The 21,251-nt window shown below is 33.2% G+C and overlaps 2 protein-coding genes and 1 pseudogene across 2 annotated transcripts; 2 read left to right on the top strand and 1 right to left on the bottom strand.

Moving 5' to 3' along the window:
* Positions 1-505: 505 nt before the first annotated feature.
* On the bottom strand, positions 506-16,189 carry LOC127949362 (general transcription factor IIE subunit 2). Its single transcript, XM_052546475.1, has 8 exons — positions 16,015-16,189; positions 14,962-15,125; positions 5,868-5,959; positions 4,572-4,679; positions 1,618-1,800; positions 1,227-1,320; positions 1,033-1,148; positions 506-901 (listed from the first exon to the last, which is right to left on the bottom strand). Exons 2-8 carry the CDS (start codon positions 15,122-15,124, stop codon positions 782-784), a joined length of 876 nt encoding a protein of 291 aa, XP_052402435.1. The 5' UTR covers position 15,125; positions 16,015-16,189; the 3' UTR covers positions 506-781.
* LOC127949363 (small integral membrane protein 18-like) lies at positions 9,764-13,206 on the top strand. Its single transcript, XM_052546476.1, has 2 exons — positions 9,764-9,862; positions 12,430-13,206. The coding sequence occupies exon 2, from the start codon at positions 12,431-12,433 to the stop codon at positions 12,641-12,643; it is 213 nt and encodes a 70-aa protein (XP_052402436.1). The 5' UTR covers positions 9,764-9,862; position 12,430; the 3' UTR covers positions 12,644-13,206.
* A 251-nt stretch (positions 16,190-16,440) lies between the features above and the next one.
* On the top strand, positions 16,441-20,447 carry LOC127948550 (dihydropteridine reductase-like; annotated as a pseudogene).
* The last annotated feature ends 804 nt before the right edge of the window (positions 20,448-21,251 follow it).

The following is a 21,251-nucleotide window of genomic DNA, read 5'->3' as shown; positions in this document are numbered from 1 at the left end:
TGTATATCTATTATGTATATACAAATACACACATACAGTATATATCTTGACAATACTTTTATACATATTCATATATTTAGATATATTTAAAATGTAAAAAAAAAATCTTAAATATATACACATGCATGTGTATTTATAAATACACAATTAATATACACAGTATACACATATAAACAAAAACTTTTATTTTAGAATGCCATTAATGGCGAGATAGGAGTACTACATTGATAATAAATCAGCACATCAGAATGATTTTTGAAGGATCATGTGACACTGAAGACTTGAGTAATGATGCTGAAAATTAAGCTTAGCCACAACAGAAATGAACTATATTTTAAACATATATAAAACATTCTAAATTGCAATAATATTCCACAATATCACTTTTTTTTCTTTATATTTCTGATCAAGTAATGGCTTGGCTTGAGGAGCAGGAGAAACTTAAACAAAAACTATTGCTGATCCCAAAAAGAATACATAAATAACTTTGAAAGGAAACAATGGATGTGGTTTGGTTGCTCTTTTTTAATCTTTAAATCTATAGAAAGAAGAGCCTAATTGTCAATTTTTACAGCAGTAGCAAAAAGTAAAACATAACAGTGGAAAGGAAATATTTACAATCTGTTCACATTCGTGTCACGCAGTACAGTTTTAAGGGTGTATGTGTGTGTGTGTGTCTGCATGTCTCTATGGTTTTGGCAATAAGACATTAGATCAGATATACAAACATCACACAGATATCGGTCTTGTCACTTCGAGCCTCTAAAGCTGCATGTGTGTGTCACTTCTTGGAGGGAACTCCCTCAGAGTAGTCCTCCAGTACTCCGTTCAGATGATCATTATGAGTCTTAAACCGTCTCTTTTTCTGTGTTCCAGGTTTCTTCCTCTTCGGAATGGGTGCCTGTGACAACCAATCACAAATCACGTCAACCTCATGGCAACCGTAACACCCACACAAATATGCATGAACCAGCCAATCTGGAGCAAGTTTGTTGTTTGTTTATCTGCATGTGTGTGAGAAACAGAACGCACCATTTTCTTTGGTCCTGTCTCCTGCATGGACGATATGCCCTGCTTCTTCAGGTACTCTTCGATCTTTTCCTCATCGATGGAATCAACAGGAACACTGCGCCACAGCTTTTGGAACTCTGGAGAATGAATGACACTGACATTACGATACTAAATTACCAGAACTCTTAGATTATATAATAATGTTTGTCACACACCTTCATCAACAACAAACTGACAGTGTTTGTCATTGTAGAAAAGAACCTTCTTCTTATCTGGCCTGGTCACAAATATAATCTGATCCCCAAGTGCCTGAACAAAATACACAAAACTAAATTAAGTACATCAAATCTTTAAAAAGCTAATTAGCTTCTTTCTTGCTGATAACTATAACTATACATTGATTATAGAAAAACAGCTGGCAGATGAATTACATGTAAATAATTATTATATGCAAATTAGGTGCTAAAAAGTAAAAAATAAAATAAATCACAGTACATCTAATGCCTCAAAACATTCAGAAGTTTCTGTGTATATGATGCTTTAAATGCACTGTCTAGAAAATGTTACACCTATGTTTAAAAAGGAAAATTTTACTTCTTTTTTTACCTTAATAGCCTTGGCTGAATTAGGTAGACCCTCTTCAACATCGTCTAGTAACACTCCTCCTAGTCCCAGCTGATCGTGTTTGTCCAGTAGTCTTAGCAGAGCTTTCTTATCCTTCAGATGATACTTGGGTTTAAAGGCATATTTACCTTCCCGAACATCAATCTTAGGATTACTTGCTAATGCCTGGAGGGAGAAAGATTTAGATTTATTTTTTTGAATGTGTCTCTTTGGAATATTGTGTGTTAGTCCATGACTCCTAGGAACATATGATTTTGATTGGTCAATCTGTCGTCAAATCAATGGCATTCTGTGGTCAAAACAAACTGTAATATGTGAATTATATTAACACACGGCCCCAGAACCATATGTAAATCCAATAAGAAAGCATATTTTTTTTTACAAATTCTGCAATCAGTGGAAGTCCAGCTGCTACTACAGACAACATGCATTACCATACCACTCCACGCACAAGACCGGTTTTTTTTCTGCAAAAACAAACTAAGACTTAAAAGACAAAGAATAAAACAAAAACAAAAAAGAATCAGACAAACAAAACTCAAACAATTAACAAAAATAATAATGAATAACAAACATTACAAAATAACAAAATAACAAACAAACAAAACATTTAAATTGGGCTGCATTTTACTCACTCCCAAGGCATCCTAGGTGTATATGACTTATATCTTTCAGACGAATCCAGTTTTCCAGAATTCAGTTGAAGTTATATTAATAATAATAATACTTTATTTTAGAAAGCGCCTTTAAAAGCAGCTTCTCACACCGGTGAACACAATATAATCAATACAATAAAAAAAACAACACAAAATCAACAAGCAAATGCAAGTAAAAAAAAAAAAAAAAAGTCTCAAGTTGAACTTTAAAAACATCAATTCTGAACTTCCCTAAGTTCAAGATACAGGGAGCATAGAAAGAGAAAGCCTTATCACCCATAGATCTTGGACGTGTTTGAGGAACAACCAACAAGTTTGACTAAGAGGAACGCAATCTACGACTAGGAGTGTATGGATGTAACAATTCTGTAAGGTAATATGGTGCCAGACCATTTAGTGCTTTAAAAGTAAACATCATAATTTTGAAATCCAATCTAAACCTGACCTGGAGCCAGTGGAAACATTCTAACACTTAAGTAATATGACTGCCAATTCTAGTCCCAGTTAAGATCCTGCCGGCTGAATTTTTTTACATATTGCAACTTATTAAGTGTAGATTTAGAAGCTCCAGCTAAAAGAGTGTTACAGTAATCTAAACTTGAGACGACAAAGGAATTTATCAGAATATCCGCGACTGTAAAATGTAATATAGGAAGCAATCTTGCAATATTTCTGAGGTGAAAAAAAAAAAGTTTTTAACAGTGCTCTGGACAAAATAATCAAAAGACAAACTGTAGTTGCATCAAAGATAACTCCAAGGTTCCTCACTTGACTCTGTATTTCCAAGACAGAGCCGTCAAGAGTCAGGGACAGACAACCAGCTTTAGAAATTTGATAACGGGAACCAATGAGCATAACTTCAGTTTTACCACCGTTCAAACACAAGAAATTATTATACATCCATATTTGAATCTGTTACTGGCCTTAAATTAAAAGAGTAATTGTAACCATATGAAATTAAAGGCAACAAATGCATAGTTCTACAATCCAAACAACACAATGAACACACATTCAATAAGATGTTTCTTAATCAACATTCAGTATTTGTTTTAGTTTTTAACCTGATAGTAAATGATTACAATGTAGTCCGTGCATGCGGGCGCACTTCTGGAAAAATTGGCAAAAAAAAAAAAAGACCAAAAACCGTCCGATTGTCGATCGTTTTTAGCAAAAACCGTCCGGTTCCGATTTATGGCCAGTCAACCTGTGCATCCCTAATAAATATATATAACAAAATGAATTAAGACTGTTTGCAAGTGATTATCATGGTTTCAGATAATAAGCATATCATGTAATAATTGTAATCTCCTACAAAAATGTGTTTAATACTAGTCTAGAATTCTGCAGTCTTTTTCTTCCAACATAAAATCCTTACTTACCTATAAGGCCCTAAATGGTTTAGCTCCTGTGTACCTAACTAGTCTACTACCACGTTACAATCCATCACGCTCCCTAAGGTCACAAAACGCTGGACTTTTGGTAGTTCCTAGGATAGCAAAGGATAGCAAAGTCCACTAAAGGAGATAGAGCCTTCTCACATTTGGCTTCCAAACTCTGGAATAGCCTTCCTGATAATGTTCGGGGTTCAGACACACTCTCTCGGTTTAAATCTAGATTAAAAACGCATCTCTTTTGCCAATCATTCGAATAATGGATCTCTTAAATTGTGAGTGTAGTTGTATCTGATCAAATGTGCATTCTTATTCTATTTAATTTTACTTTGTTGGAACAGCAGCTACACTAATGATGTCTCTATTTGTTTCTATGTTTTGCCACGGGATGTAACTAGGATTTACACAAGCTCCAGTCTGGATCCAGAACACCTGAGAAGAGATGATGCTGACCCTCAGAGGACCCCCGATGATGCCAACCATAAATCAACAAACAGAACTAACAAATATGGCTACAAGTGTGACTGCATCATATAATAATTGCTTGTTAATCGTCTGGCTGACTAAGTCTTGTATTAATTTTTCTGAATAATCCTGTCATACGTGCACAAACTGACAGTCACCACTTATAAGCTATTACTAAATATTGTAGAACCGCAATTTTCTGTAAAATTGCTTTGTAACGATTTGTATTGTAAAAAGTGCTATACAAATAAACTTGAACTGAATTGAATTAAAATAAACCCCTGATGGGGTTTTTTACTTGATTGTTGTGAATTAGGCAGAATATTTTTTGTGAGACGTTCTCATGTGCCTATAAATACAAAAATATCCACACAGTTATTAGTGAATGAGACCAAATGTCTTTCTCTCATGCCCACACACACACCTCGCTCATAAGCCACTGTTTCTGCTTCATGCCTATGTCCAGCAGCTTGGTCTCATCCAGAATTTCATCCAGAGTCAGATGATGAGTATCACCTCTTTGGTGCCTTGTCTGAAAAAGAGAAAGACATGAGATGTAAAAAGAGAGTTTAAATGCGTCACAGCTACATCTACATCTGTGGATTATAGCCTGACAGCCTTTAATTACTGTCATGCCACTTTGAGAAACTGCCAAGACTGACACACAAAAAAAAGGAGGAGGGAAAAAAAAGTGACAAAATGCTTGCGATGATATTGAACAACTGTAACATGAATCTGACAATGCAAATAAGTCACAGGGTTAAATTTTTACAGTATTTATTCAGGTCAGGTGGAGTAACTGTTGTTAAGAGAGTTTGTCACTTTTGACTTTTCTTTCAAGCACACTATCAAAAACGATCAGAATTAATCATCATTTTAGATAAAAAAATTGGTACAAATATAAGACTGCCAATAGATGTGCTGAGTTTAGAATAATTAGAATAAAATTAGATTTTCCAGGGAGCATGTGTTTAATGACAGTGAGGATTGCTCAAGTGCATGATAATTTCATTCCCATGGGTCATCCTGTGGGAATTGTATTCTGTACTGCATTCTGAATCCCATTCTGAAAGTTAAAAGAAACTGTTTCACTCAAATAAAGTGCAGTCTGTAATGTGCTCTAATGTGAGATAGGAAATGATCATAAAGCAGCAAGAAAAGTGTCAATTGACAGACACTGCAACAAATTCTTGCTTGTAGTGTCACAGTACCAAAATTTCAGTATTCGGAACGGATACCAGTGAAAATCCACAGTTCTCAGTATCAATTTCGGTACCAAAGCAAAACACAAAAATATGCTAAAAAAAATTATCACTAAAAATAAAACCAATCCCATTCTTTATACTTCTTTACAATTGTGTTTAAAGTTTCACCCAAATGTAATTTAATGAATAAAATGTAAACTTTTTTTTTTTTGTAATAATTTAAAAAAAAAAAAAAATAAAACATGGAAGAAATATTGTGTGATTTTTTTCTTAAAAAAAGTTTTATACATTTTTTTCAACAGTAGTAGCAGTATCACATACATTCTACTAAATAATAGTAATATTTCTAGCACAATGCCTTTATGTAAAAATGAACTTATTTTGACGGGTTACCGTGACATTTTCATTTTTTTTTTTTTTTTACTACCGGCTTGCTACCGAAGTACCGGTTGACAACATTACTTGCTTGTTGAACAGACCACTGAACTGTGGAAATGTGTGTATTTTCATATTACCTTCATGTAGTTGACAATTCGGGCCAAAACTCCAAATCTGTAACCTGAACTCCCAGAAAGTGCTTTGAGATTGAAGGAGCCATTGCTGGGATCTGAACGATGAAAAGAGAACAAAAGACAACAAGAGAAGAGATAAGAGACTATAATAAGTAAGTGCTGCAACTAAGAGGCTATTAATGCAATAACTACTATAATCCTTTCAAACAACAATAAAAGTAATAACACATGCTGTTTTCTAACAAAAAGTTCGTTTTTGGCAGTTATATTCCACAGCATTTACAATTCTTTCTGCTGTCTGCAGACACTTTCTTACTAAAAACCAAGAATCAAGAGTGAAATGAAAAAGCAGAACAAAACAGCAACAAAATGTCTATTATGACAAAGCGCAAAGAGAAAAGGCACTCTCGCATTCAGATCCCTTAATTCATTGGTTTGATGTAATCCATTTGACAACACTTTCTCTAAAGCAAAGGAAAACATCTGACAAAAATATATTTTATTTGCATGACATCAAAACAGTCTTCTACATGTATAAAATAATAGTATGATGTAAGAATATATAGCAGTATAACAATAACAGAGCTGTACGGTTTATTAATAATAGTGAAAAAGATTCTAGGTAAGCACAGTATAAATGAAACATTCATTTCAGAAACTTATTACACTTGTTTGCTCAGCTTGTTTGTTCTTTATATGGATTTTATGTCTTTGAGCTCAGAGACAACATTATATTAAATGTGGAATGCTAGTTATTTATGCATTCTTAAGCATAAGCTGCTGTAAATTTTTCACATATTTTGCATTTTTGACTGGTTAAATTTTTTGAGCAATACCATGCTTATTTGATGTTCATAAGTGGTTATATTTATGTTTAATTACTGAAATTATTATATATGTTGGTATTTGAGGATCTGCGTTTCATGTGAGCACTCTGTCATGGAAATTTCTCTCGAGGGATTAAAAAAAGGATTACCTTATAAAACTAAAGTTTATATCTTTTTAAATGCACGCACACACATACACACACACACACACACACATATATTATGGGTCACTGATGTATAAGGATTTGACAAGCAAATTTTAAAATACTAAAAATATCTTTAGCAGTTATTCAAACATTAAGAATGTTGTGTACACAAATTCATATTGAAATGTAAAAATTTCGATGAATCGGCTGTAGTAGCCTTAAAAAATGTCATGAGGTGCTACCATGATTTCTTTAACACGCTTAACATTTTTATTTAGATGTTCTCAATAATGAAAGTGTTAAGAAACAAAGTATATATGAAGAGTTTGGTTCCAAAATGCAATAAATCCATTTTGATTAATTTGAGTAAAAATTTTCCATTTCAAACTTTCACATAGCATCTTTGGGTTATAATAACACAAATTTATATATGTTTTTCTTAAATTGCAATAAATCCATGACACTTTTTTTATATCCATTTTTCATATTGAAACGGTTGAAAATTCACAACATAGTAAGTTGATCCACATACATAAAATGATCACATTAAACCACAGAAATTCCAAAGTGAAATTTCCCTTACATTCAACTTCCAAAAGTTCATTGAAATTTGCTACATTGTTAAAAATAAAGGTGATTCAAAAATGTTCTACACAACTATTCCATAAAAGAACCATTTTTGGTTCCACAAAGAACCATTCAGTCATAGGTTTTTCAAAGAATAATTTCTTTCTTTCCTTGAAGAACCTTCTGTCATCACAAATAATCTTTCATGAAACAGCAAGGTTCTTTAGATGTTAAAAGTTCTTTTAATTACCATTTAGACAAAAATGTGAAGCACCTTTATTTTTAAGCGTGTATGTTACATTAATTTATATGACCAGTGCTATGTGCTGTATTAACAAAAACATGAATGGCATTAATAAAAACACTAACACTGAAAAGCTATGCAATATCGCGTTCATAATCGAATGCGATTCAGCCAACGAACGCAATACAGCGTAGCTTGTCAGTGATCTATGGCTCGGTGTATTAAAGGCATCTGAATAATTTTCATCTGAAAGCATGTGATGGAGATTTACTGGTTCTATTAATCACAGAACCGGCTTTTCTGATGACATGACAGCTACATGTGATTTGACGTGCACCCCTTGTTGGTGACCACAAAGTACAATGTAGATGAGGAAAACTAGGATTCCGGGTGTATTCAGAGTGCCTCCATTACAGTCTAGAGTGTGTGGAATGGTGCGCTGTGATTGGTTGAGCAGATATATCGCATTCTGCAAAAAAGGGGAGACTGGCATTTGTGGGAGTTTGGAAAAAAAGGGAGAAAACATGGCCTAATAACTCTGCAAATATTATTTACTTTTCAATACTGACCAAATACGATACCGACTGATTTTTGGACTGTGAACAATATTCAGTAATAAGAGGATACAAATTTAGACATTTAAATTTCCTGTACCACTTTTTGTTTCTAAATCTACAACACCACAAACTCAGATTTACCAGAGTTATTAATATGAGTTTGCAGTCTGATTCAGATTGTGTACTGCAAAATAATGGCAAAGTAACACCTTTTTCTACTGAGATGTCCATGTGGGTTGTATACAAACATAAAAATGCAGCACAACCAGTACAGTCTGGCTCAAAAAAGTTTAAGTGTTTCTTTTAATAATTTGTTCAAAAACACTCAGTTGTGAGAGCAAGTTCTCATTACTTTCAGTAAAGTCTCGAAAGCTGTGCTTGGAGCTCAATTTGTGTTTAAATGTATGTTTCCAAACATTTTTTCAACTTTTGATTTCATTTCTAGCAAACATAAAAAATTACTGTAGTAAATAATATTACATAAAGCACAAAAAGTGGGATATGTGGCATTTTATCATGTAGACATGTATTAAATGAATGAAAGAAGTAATGGTTGTTATTAAGCTATAGAATTAGAGTTCTTCATACAAATACTATAGAAACAATATGGTTACATTTTACCATGGTAGTGAGGTGCAGTCAGAATATTTACATTTTCACCCTAATATGAGATTGTTAAAATTTTTATAGATGTCATTGTTTATGTTAATGAACATAAATTTACATCTGCATGCATCGTGTCAAAGCCAGGAAATAAAAACCTGTTTCATGATTTACAACATCACTCATTAAAACATGCAGAAATTCATTTCTCAAATCAATTAAGATATTTAATATTTAGGGAAAAGGACTGAAAAATATTATACTTTTATTCATGCTTATTTCGATATAGAGAAAATATTGTATTATTATAAGTGCTTTGATAGTTTGAATATTGCACTTGAGATCTGTGAAATTTTCAACTGTTTAGTAAATTTGTCATGCTCGGACGACAAAAAAAAAAAGGAAAAAAAAAAAGCTTAAATCGATAATGACCTGATTTCTACAACTTTTACTCACAAGGACAAAATATTACTTTAAACTTGAAAGAAAGAAATATTTGACATGATAGACTGATATGACAATTTTAATCATGAGCTTTTTTGGCCATATATCGCCCCAACTCAACTTGAATCTAATCCAAACCTGGACAAACAATGACGTCATATTTCAGTTTTTATTTTTTATTATCAGTGCTCATCCTGCTTTCATCCAGTTTTCTCCATCCTTGTAACAGCGGTAAAAAGAATAATTTTCTGGGGTTCATATAGCTCTAGCATCACATCCTCTTTCTCCTCCACACCCTGCTCTCAAACCCTGGCAACTGGAGCACAGCCAGTCTCAGCCGCATCTTGGAACTGACTCATGAATGATTCATTGTGTGGGCGGGACCTAATGCTGAGAGCAGATGCATTACAGTAGGTTGGATGGCCTATGCTTTGAAAGACAGGACAGCCAGCCAATCGTTTCAGAGCAGAGACTCAGAACAGCCAGTGCAATACATGGTTCCAGAAAAAGGTGGGGTAAGGAGAGAGAGAGAGAGATAGAGAGCGTGAGCGACAAGACAACACACAGGCGAGCAAGAGCATCACCCTGCATCCCAGACACTCACACCCAGGTATGTCCTGCTTTTATAAATCACAACACAATGCAAAATAATACTCCTACAGACTAAAACACCACCATCTCTGTTTTATATAAACGTCAATGGATTCCTTTAGTAATTGACTCTTCATATTGACAATATGCATGACAAAACTGTGCGACCATAACTAAAATGTACGCACATTGTGTAACAAACATGTATAAGGTAATCGAGCATCAGATCTTGTTCGGAAATGATACTCGTACACACACATGGAGGATCAAGACAGCTGAAATCTGACTGTGCAATTCTAGATCATTACACCACAGAATATCAAATTGATTGTGCATGGAAAATGAACAAAAAAATAATTTAATTTATTAGCATCTATAATTCTCAAAAGGGACAAACATTAGAAAAGCGTTTGAAAGAAATGGTAGCACCAAAACAAAAGATGCTTGGGGTGGGGGTCTCTGGAGAGCAGGACAAGCAGGAGCCATCTGTCTGTTTCAGACGAGACTGTTTTTGTCTATAAGGGACTTTACAACGTCACAAGACCAGGTCTTTAAAACATTTTAATAAACATAAAATAAAAACACTGAATAATTTAATGTGAAAAGAAGTTTAAATCTCTCTGGAGATGGAGGAACTCTCTTCTGTGGGTCATGGTTGGATCGAAAGTGAAGCTGTATTCTTGTAGAAGCGCATGTGCAAAATCAGACAAGTATGAGAAATGCTTTGGCATTGCTCATGTCATGTTACGGTTAATCTAATTACACCTACAGTTGCATTCCTGATGTGCACAGATCCTGCTTTTGTGACATATGTGATAACAAATACCATAGATCATCAGAATGAACTTCAAACCCTATATAAGAAAATCACATTATCTAAGCCTCAAGCTACATAATAGAATGTGTTGTACATTAGTTTTCACTCTGGTCTGAACCTACACAACACACACAATGTTCACTCAAGCAAACTAGGTCAGCTGATTCATCTAAATTCATTTCTCTAGTACAGCACAATTGCATTTTTCATTCTATTTGTCCTACATAATATTCAAGATTAGGATTAGTCTATCCCAAACCAAAGTAGACTGAAAATAGGATGCTAAAGCTGCCTGGATTATACTATATTTCTGAAAGCTGTACTTTCTTATATCTGTACATGCAGAAATATAGTATAATCCAGGCAGCTTTAGCATCCTATTTTTAGTCTACTTTGGATTGGGATGGACTAATATGATAAGTGTTTGGCAAAGAATATTTAAACCCATCAAGTATCCTACCATTCAAATTTTTTTTTTAAATAAATTAATTTCATTCATCAAAATTAATTTGAATACATCAAAATGACAGTAAAGGACTAGTTACAAAAAATAAATATGCTGTTTTGTATTTGTAATGCATCACAGAAACAATGCATCATGGTTTCCACAAAAATATGAAGCTGAACAACTATTTTCAACAGCAATAATAATAATAAGAAGAAATATTCTTGAGCACCAAATCTGCATATAAGAATGATTTCTGACTTATGATGTGGCACTGAAGACTGGAGAAATGACTGGATTAAATTGACATTTTAAAATATATTAACCCTCTCAAGGCAGGCGTTGCAGATTTGCAACAGTAAAGTAACTAAAAACCTTATTACTCCAGATACATATTTTATGAATCTGGAGTACTAAAAACTTTACTATAGGTTACTAAATTTACCAAGTTACTAAAACTTAATTTGAGCCTGAGAGGGTTAACACAGAACAGCTTACTTCTATAAAATCCTAATAATATGTTTTGTTTAAATAAATACAGGCTTAGAATGCATAATAGCCTTCTTTTAGAAATATTTCAAAATAAACACTTTTGAATGGTAGTGCCATTTTTAAATTCATGAACCAAAAAGTAACTTGTTGATACTGAATTAAAATAATAATAATTATTATTATTTTTTTTATTATTATTATTATTATTATTATTAGTATTATTATTATTATTATTATTTATATATATATATATATATATATATATATATATATATATATAAGTATTAGCATTAGAACAAACAGTAAATGTAATTTTATGACAATACTTACTGTCTTGATTATTTTTCAAGCAAATTTAAATGTTTTTCAAGAAGGCAACCAAATAATCCAGATGTAGATCCAAATAAGATGCATTTCTATTTCTAAGGTGTGATCTTGTAATTAAAAAAATCAGCTAGATGGAGCGCAACAGAAGCATGGGTGACAGTCACGGGTGTTCAATCTAGAATTGAACTCTATTTAACTTAACATGGTGTACTGAAAACCTAAACTAATGCTGCAAGATACTCAAAGAGAGTGGGCTGCAATGTAACGAACAAAGATTTCTGATTGACAGCTAAAGCACTGTATGAAAAAACTGTGACTTTCATCATGCTCTAATGTATGTCCTTTTTCCATCAACACCACAAAAAGGACAAAGCGGTATGAAGAAATTGCCATTCAATCTGTCAATCACCCTGCCTCCATCTTTATTCCTACCCACACTCAATCTTTTTCCCATTGCTCATCTTCCTCTTCAATTTACTGACTGTATTTATTGGTGTCTCTGCAGTATGAACATGTCCAGCAGTTCTGCTCTGATCCAGCAGATCTATCCCTTTCACGACGGCTGGAATGTTGCCTGCTTCATCATCCTCCTCCTCTTCATCCTCACCATCCTCTCCCTCGCCACACTGGCGTTCCTCTATGAGCTGCTGGACTGCGCATGTTTCACCAAAACCAAAACCGTCCGTGACCTGCGCCGCCAGCAAGACGAGGTGGTTTAGTTGTGACCATGGTGACAGCGGACACAGTCTCCATAGGAACCACAACAGTAGATTGGTGGAAAAGGCTGCAGGTTTGGACGGAGCTCATCATCAGATTGGAGTCCCTTAAAACACGCCAGACACATACAGAGACAGAAGCCCTCTACTCCCACAGCAGTACGCAGCACAGGTGTCTCCATGGCTTCAAATATTACATTTAGACCAGAAATAGAGGGAAAAACTTGCTTGCTTATTGTCTCCTTATAGTCTGCATTCAGTATTCCGGTACTATTGTGTAATGAAACTGTATATAACACTGTATTTTATGAAATGTGTTTACATGAATTGTTCCCTTTGTGTGGGATGACAAAGTCTACATGTCAGTATTATAGAATTAATATTCTACATCCATTATGATTCTACTACTAAAGATGATGTTTGTATGTGTACGTTTACATTCACTTTAAGTTGATAATGAAAGTTCTATCTACATCAAGAAGCACACTAAAGGCCAATTATTGCATCTTTGCAATGCCTTAAAATTGTGTATTTAAAATTATATAATAAAAAAAAAAATCATACAAGCATGAGAAATGTGTGGTTCACATCAGGGTCACAGAAGATATGATCAGCTGCTAGCAGTAAACTGAAATCTGTCTTCATGCTCAAAAACGTGCAGAAACAGGCCTGTGCTGGAGCTTTGCTCGACTGAGCACTTACAAGAACTAGACTACAACTTTAATAAGGCATGATGCTGCCAATATGACTGGCCTAAAATACACAAGAAACCATGAGAGTTAGAGATAAAGACTTAGATCCATTGATGTTTTTTTTTTTTATATTCAGAGTTTTCAACATAGCTGGTTATTGGTTTTATTAATATTGTGTAGCAATAAACAGCACCTTTTGGTGGGGCTATAAAATAAAGCACAAAACAATGGTATATTCACAGGTATAGTCACAGTTAAAAAAAATATATATAGTCAGAGTAATTACTCAACTTTTAAAATAGCCTAACTTATGTAACTCTAAATGTAAAACCCAAAACAAACATGGCAAAAATTCAGATTGCAAAAACAAATGACCATAAATACAACACACACAACAGCAATCATTAGTATTATTATCTGCAAACTATTATTTTACTTAAATAATTAAATCTGTTCTGCATATTTCTTATCAAACAATTAAACAACTTTCAATATCAAAAAGGTAATATCAGTCCATCTCCACTGTACTAGTCCGTTCTCACACAATCCTCATATGACTATCTACTCTAACAAACAAGAGCTGGTTGGTGCCAAAAGTCTTTTGTCATTACACTGTCCAAACTAAAAAGGCAAAATGCCTTAAAATGGGCAGACAGGAGCCAGGAGGCCCATGGTGAAGGTTTTGCTAAATGTGGCCCTGCCCAGGACAGTCCCAGTATCACAAGCATTGCCTGGGTGATCATCCACAAAAATACAAATATATCCTGTTTGTACTTGCTCACTGACATCAATTTAAGAATCCTCAATGTCATTCTAGCTATTAACACTGGTTTTTACTTTAAACAGGATGAGAAGTGACGAAGAAGCTGATATGAGCAATCGAGGATGCTTTCATTTTAGAAAAGTACTTCAGCAATTCAGATTGCAATGCATATTTTTGCAAACCAATAACAATAAAGTCCTAGTGCAAGCAGCTTCAGCTACTGTTTTGTTATATTGGTAATGTTTAAGCATCTTCCAAAAACATAAGAGTAATGGTTTAGAAATGCTGATGCCATTGCTAAAACATCAATACAATAAATATGATCATATGTAATAAGAAGTTTGGGTTTGCTTCCCTTTTTGTTTTGATAATTTGAATTATGATTTTTTTTCTATCAATGTAATGCTGGCTACACACCAAAAGATAAGCAGGCTGATTTTGGACTTATTCGGAAGTCTCACAAGATTTTGTGAGATTTCCTGTGCTCACAGTCGAGACTCTGGTTGAAAATCTGTTTGTGTGTGGTGTGCTGTCTTTGTCACATCATGGTGCACCACACACTACAGGACCAAAACAGTTAAATGTTTGTGGTCTATCACATTTTGAAAATCTTATAAGATGTAGAAAATCTTTTGTTCTGTACCCAGCATAAGTTAGTTCCTGTGATGGCAAAGCTGAATTTTCAACATGTTATAAAAAAAAAAAAAAAAACATTCATTATTAATTAAGAGTTGCGCTTTTTTATATATTTGCAGAAACAGTGATTCATTTTCTTTGATACATGGTTCAATTCTTTTATGAAAAGAAAGTTGAAAAGAACAGCATTTATCTGAAAAGGAAATAACATAACACATCTACTCTCTGACCTGTGCTGTTTTTGGAGGATGACGACGTCTCTTTGTCTGGTTTGCTCTTTTTCTTCTTGGAAGATCCAGAGGCCTCAGAAGTTGCTTGTCTCTTCTCAACTACAGGAGTGGACAGAGCTCTCTTTTTAAAGAGCTCGCGCTCTCTCAGTAGAGCTTTATCCATCCTAGACACATACAACACAGTTAACCATTTGATTCAACTGACTTTGAGTGTACATAAACATATTTAAATGAATTTATCCATTTAAAATTACATTACTTATAATGCTGGCAAATTAATAAAGCAAGGCTCTACAACACACAAATGCTACAGCAGGTTCGGCTTGTTTGACTAGTTTGGTGCGAGCCAAAACTATGAATTGGTACGCTATTAAACAAATACTTGGCAAAATATATCCACAAATCAGTGCACTATTAAATTACCAATTGAAAATATAACCATATCCTCTGCTGAGATGATACAGACTACCTGGCAATGGTTTGGATAGATTTCTTTTAATAATAATGATAATTGTATTAATAATAATAATAAAAAAAAATATATATATATATATATATATATTTAATATAATAATAGTGCCAATAATAGTAAATCCATAATCATAATCAGCCAGTTTCCATATTGATACGTTGGCTGGTTTTCATTCAATATCTGGTGGTCCAACTAAATAATTTAAAACAAACCCTTTTTAGGTTTATAAAGAATTTTGTTATATATCTATAATATATATACATAAGAGGTTGACCATGTGAGCATGTTTCATCTCTCGTCTTTAGATGAGAGACAGTATATTAGAGATCAGTTATATGAGGCCAGATGGAAGTTTATCCATCTCCATAACACTGAGATAAATTGCTTATTTACAGTCAACACCGAGTGAATATCTAACACGTTTAAACTTTTATATTTGAGAAGACATTCAATATAAGTAACAAAATAAATCACAGTATCTGAATTATCAAATAACGTTAAACCAGAAACATGTTAACGTTGCATCACATAAAACATGCAGCAACACATCTACAATTGAATAAAGTAGTTCTGAGCGTTACCTGAATATCTCACTGCCTTCTCTCTCAGAGAGAAACAGTTAGGTTAAATCTTAAAGAGTGTTTTCAATGACCATATGCTGTCAACTTAGAGAAGACGCTTAATGTGAAGCTTGTCACAGAATGCTAGCGAGGCTACAAAAATACATGAATTTCCTGCGGAAGAACGACTTCTTCTTCTTTGTTTTTAATAGTGATTTGCACACAACTCCAGTGCCGCCCTTTGGTCAAAACGATTATTACATCTGTTGCGTTGTACAAAATGCCAATTTACTGTTATTATTATATATTTTCAAACAATAAACTGATAAAAAATGTATAGTTAACGACGAAAACGAATGGAAGATTCATATAAACACGGTAAAAGGTCTGAAAACCCAACTCTATTAAAATGCTGATTGCGCTTCTCATCTTCACCAGTAGGAGGCGCATGTGCTGTTTTTATTTGTAAAACGAGGTCTCGTGGTTATGAAGAAAGAAATAGCATGGCAGCTACAGAAACCCAAAAAGTGATTGTTTACGGAGGAAAAGGGGCTCTAGGATCGGATCTGCATGTGTTCAGTAGTTCAGAGCTAAAACTGTGTAAGTTGTCTTAAGCCTATAAGACAGCTTACTTAATTGAAAACAAATTGCTCTCTAGTGCACACATCAGACATCCACCATGGGTTTCAGTAATTATGTTAATTATTAATTCGTTTGTCACAGTTGTCACGGTGTCTTGAATTTAACCTTAAATATGCATTTCTTGTGGCCTGTCATATGTAAATAAGATGGATAATTACATTTCTTAGTTTTGTAATTTACAGTGGGTTGCTTCTATAGATCTCAATGCCAATGAAGAAGCCAGTGCCAATACTACATACAGTAAGATGACTGAACAAGCCAGCCAGGTAGGTGCTACTACCAGGGTTTTTTTTTTTTTTTAACAATTTAATTGTCAATTTAAAAAAATGTGAAACTAGGAATGATTAATGGCTAATGCCAATTTTCATGAAAATAAGTTATTGGTCTGGCTTTAATTCTTAATTTCACGTGTCGTCTTTAAGCATTTTACATCTCTGTCTTTCTTTTTTATTTAGGTTACATCTGATGTCGGTGAGCTGTTGAGCTGTGAGGTGAAGATAAGGTTGATGCCATCTTGTGTGTGGCTGGAGGCTGGGCAGGTGGCAGTGCCAAGGCTAAAAGTTAGTACATGCTTAATAAATACACCCACAGAAGCCACACATTATCTATGGCAGTGGTCCACAGCTTCTTGGACTCAAAGGCCTTGCACTGTCAAACACAATATTTTAAGGCCCTTTATATAATATATTACATACTGTATACACACAAACACATTATTATATACAACAGAAACTGAGTGTCGAATCTCCATGTATGTAAATTAATAAATTAACCAAAATTCACTTTGTACTTCCATACGTTTCAAGAACTGTATGTTGTTATTCAGTAAAATAAAATAAACTAAAATCAATTAAAATTGAATAGGGATTGTATGTTTTTTTTTATTTATGTTTTTTTACATTTTTATTAAACTAGCCTATATTTACATTTCTTAATGATATTGTTAAAATAAATTATATTAATAATAATAATGTTTACATTTAAATAGTTTTAAGTCATGTCCTTTGGAAGTTTGCTGAGGCCCTCTGGTTGAGAACCATTGATCTATGACATGCTAAATCTCGACTTTGTCAAATTTTCAGTGTAAAGCCATGAAGTATACTGAACACAAATGCATCCACATTCTAGCTAGGCAAGTAGAATTTCTTTGTCGTTGAGTTTGTGACTGTATTGTCACAAGGTTGCGTAAAGTCTAATTCCGTTCTTAAAGTGAATGTTTTTATTTATGTTGTTATATTAGTTTATAATCTGTATAAATGTATTCTCTGTGCCTCAGCTCTGTATAAGAATGCTGATTTGATGTGGAGGCAGCGTGTGTGGACTGCCACGATTTGCAGTCACCTAGCAACCAAACACCTGAGAGAGGGGGGGCTGCTCACACTTGCAGGGGCTAAAGCAGCACTGGGTCCAACAGCAGGTATGTGTGGTCATACACTTACTGCTTGACATTTACAGCATCTTTAATACAAAACCATATACGTGTGTGTGTGTGTGTGTGTGTGTGTGTGTGTGTATGTGTGTATAGAGAGAGAGAGAGATCGATAAATAAAAACACGCACGCACACACACACAAATATATATATATATATATATATCAAAAATACAGAAAAAACAGTAATATTGTGAAATATTATTAAAACTTAAAATAATAGTTTTCTATTTGAATATACTTAAAAAATAATAATTTATTCCTGTGATGCAACGCTGATTTTTTAGCATCATTACTCCAGCCTTAAGTGTCACATGTAACAGTCTATCACATGATCATTTAGAAATCATTCTAATATTCTGATTTATTATGAGTGTTGGAAGCAGTTCTGCTGTCTAATATATTTGATGAATAAAAGGTTAAAAAGAACTGCATTTACTCAAAATAAAAAAATAAATTTCTAATAATATATATTCTAATAATATATTTTCTTTACTATCACAATAAAAGTATTGATTTTATTTTAAAAAAGAAAGAAAAAAAAATACTGACCAGTAGTGTATGTTGTTATTAAAAAATATTTATATTTTAAAAACATAGCTTCATTTTTTTTATTATTATTATTCAAAGTATCCTAAAAAAGTATCACATGTTCTGAAAAAATATTAAGCAGCAGAACAGTTTCCAACTTTGATAATGAATCATCATATTAGAATGATTTCTAAAGGATCATGTGATAATGATCCTAAAAATTTATATATATATATATATATATATATATATATATATATATATATATATATACATACATACATACATACATACATACATACATATATATATATATATATATATATATATATATATATATATATATATATATATATATATATATATATATATATATATATATATATAATAGGGCTTGTTGGGAAACAATGATTGAATAGCCTGACTCAAAGACATTTACCGCCACCTGCTGGTAGTATAAGTTTCTTTTTTAGAGTATCATCTCATTAAAACATTCAAAGTATAGTTAACCCACAAGAAGGTATTTTGAAGACTGTTTTGGTTACCAGTGACTTTCATTACATGATTTTAGCCAATATGTTTATTTGTAATATATATATTTTTATATATATTATTTTTTATATATATATTTATAAAAAAAGAAAAAAAAATTCTACTTCCGTAAGGAATAACGATATAATAGCTGATTTTCATTCATCTTTTTGTTTTCAACTAATAATTACTACTTTTAGAGTGACTTAAGATACACTCATGAATAGAAAGTTCATGCCAGATGGTGATGTCAGTTAATGGACACCACTCAAGTACATAACGGAGTAAGTATGCATGTTTGGGAACATCTGTTTCGGACTATTAATCGCACCTAAGTATAAGTCGCATCAGTCCAAAAATAAGTCATGACGAGGAAAAAAAGCATATGTAAGTCGCATTTATTTAGAACCAAGAGAAAACATTACCGTCTACAGCCACGAGAGGGCGCACTATGTTTATTAGGGGTAGGCTACAGGAGCACTGAGCAGCATAGAGCGCCCTTTCGCCGCTGTAGACAGTAATGTTTTCTCTTGGTTCATTTCTCTTGGTTCAAGCCAAATTAATTTTGATAAATAAGTCGCACCTGACTATAAGTCACAGGACCAGTCAAACTATGAAAAAAAGACTTATAGTCCGGAAATACGGTATGTGGTTTAGAGGTTGTATAGGTTAATACAGTATGTGTGTATTAAAAAATGATGGATTTTCTACATTCTAGGCTGTTCTATAAGTGGACAACAGGAGAGAAAAGACCTCCTTCAGGTACTCTGATGCAGCTGGTTACTGCAGACGGAAAAACGGAGGCTACACCGGTGTTATGATTAATTTGATGATAATCAGACTCCTTTAAGCCAAGCCAAAAACCCACTACAGTCTCTGCATTAGTGATGCTTTTTATCATATTGCCTTTTTGTTTACATGTAAAAAAGAAAAAGAAGCAATGTTGTAGTTATTTAAAACTGGATAATGTCAAAGATTATGTTTTATAAATGTGATTTGACTCCTAATCCTAAGGTTGTGGGTTCGGAGCTCTTTTGTGTGCAAATCAAAACTCCTTGTTACAGTCACCGTCTGCTTCTCACCATAGGGGGGCGCTGATGATTAATTTAATTACAGGTTCTTCTTTGGGTCCACACAGTCAAAATTAATTATGATCAGACTAGAATAGCAAGTCAGTATTGAAAAAGTGCTTTTACTAAATAATGCAGGTTTATTTCCCTATCCTTTTTTTTTTGTTGTTGTGAGGATCAGATATTTATTTAGAGGTACTAAAGTATAGCTTTTTATTGTAACAAAGAACAAGAATAAATGGTACATGGAATGAGTGTTTAATTTTCAGTAATTTAGATTAAATGGAAAAATAATAATGGGTTCCTGAGCTAGTACAAAAGAGATGCCAAAAAAAAAAAAATGATAACCCATTAAATTCATAATGAGTTTATTTTGCAGAAATTCTGACATTGAATTTTTAAATGGCAACCATAGAAAATAAAAACTGGTAAAAACTTTTTATCATTTTGACATTTTCAAAACCTATCACATTCTCTCCTATCTATAATTAGGATTGGGACAAAACCACATCACAGATGTTGTCTAGGGAGAAACCTTGACACAAATGAGATCTACAGAGATGCTGCCAATGTATCATGACACTTGAGAATGCTATTTCAGGAAAAATGTATTGTGGTCTTTGAATTTAGGGTACACCTTTCTCTTTAAACCTACACCAAACATCCAGATGAGTGTTGAGAAATGCTGTTTGCTGCCTGGAAAGTCAAGATGTCCTAATTGGTGTCCAAAAGAGGAAAATTCCATCATTTACATACTGTCATATTGTTTTGAACCCATATTACTGTATTTTATGGAGCACAAAAAAGAGATTTAACAACATTTTCATGTTGCTCTTTTCTTTTAAAAGCGAATGGTGATTTTAGAGAAATATGCTTCATAAACTGTAAAAAGCACAAATTACCACAAATGCAAAAAAAAAAAAAATTTATACATATAAAGTATAAAAAAAAAAATTTAATTACTGAATGGGATTTGCTCATTCCTAAAATCCATATGAAAGCTATGTATAGAAAAGACTCAAATGTACGTTATTCAGTGAAAATCCCCTCTTCTC

This window comes from Carassius gibelio, chromosome B1 (assembly GCF_023724105.1).
Source record: "Carassius gibelio isolate Cgi1373 ecotype wild population from Czech Republic chromosome B1, carGib1.2-hapl.c, whole genome shotgun sequence".
Lineage (NCBI taxonomy): Eukaryota > Metazoa > Chordata > Actinopteri > Cypriniformes > Cyprinidae > Carassius > Carassius gibelio.
The sequence above is the reverse complement of the archived record's forward strand: the minus strand, read 5'-3'. Positions and strand labels throughout refer to the sequence as shown.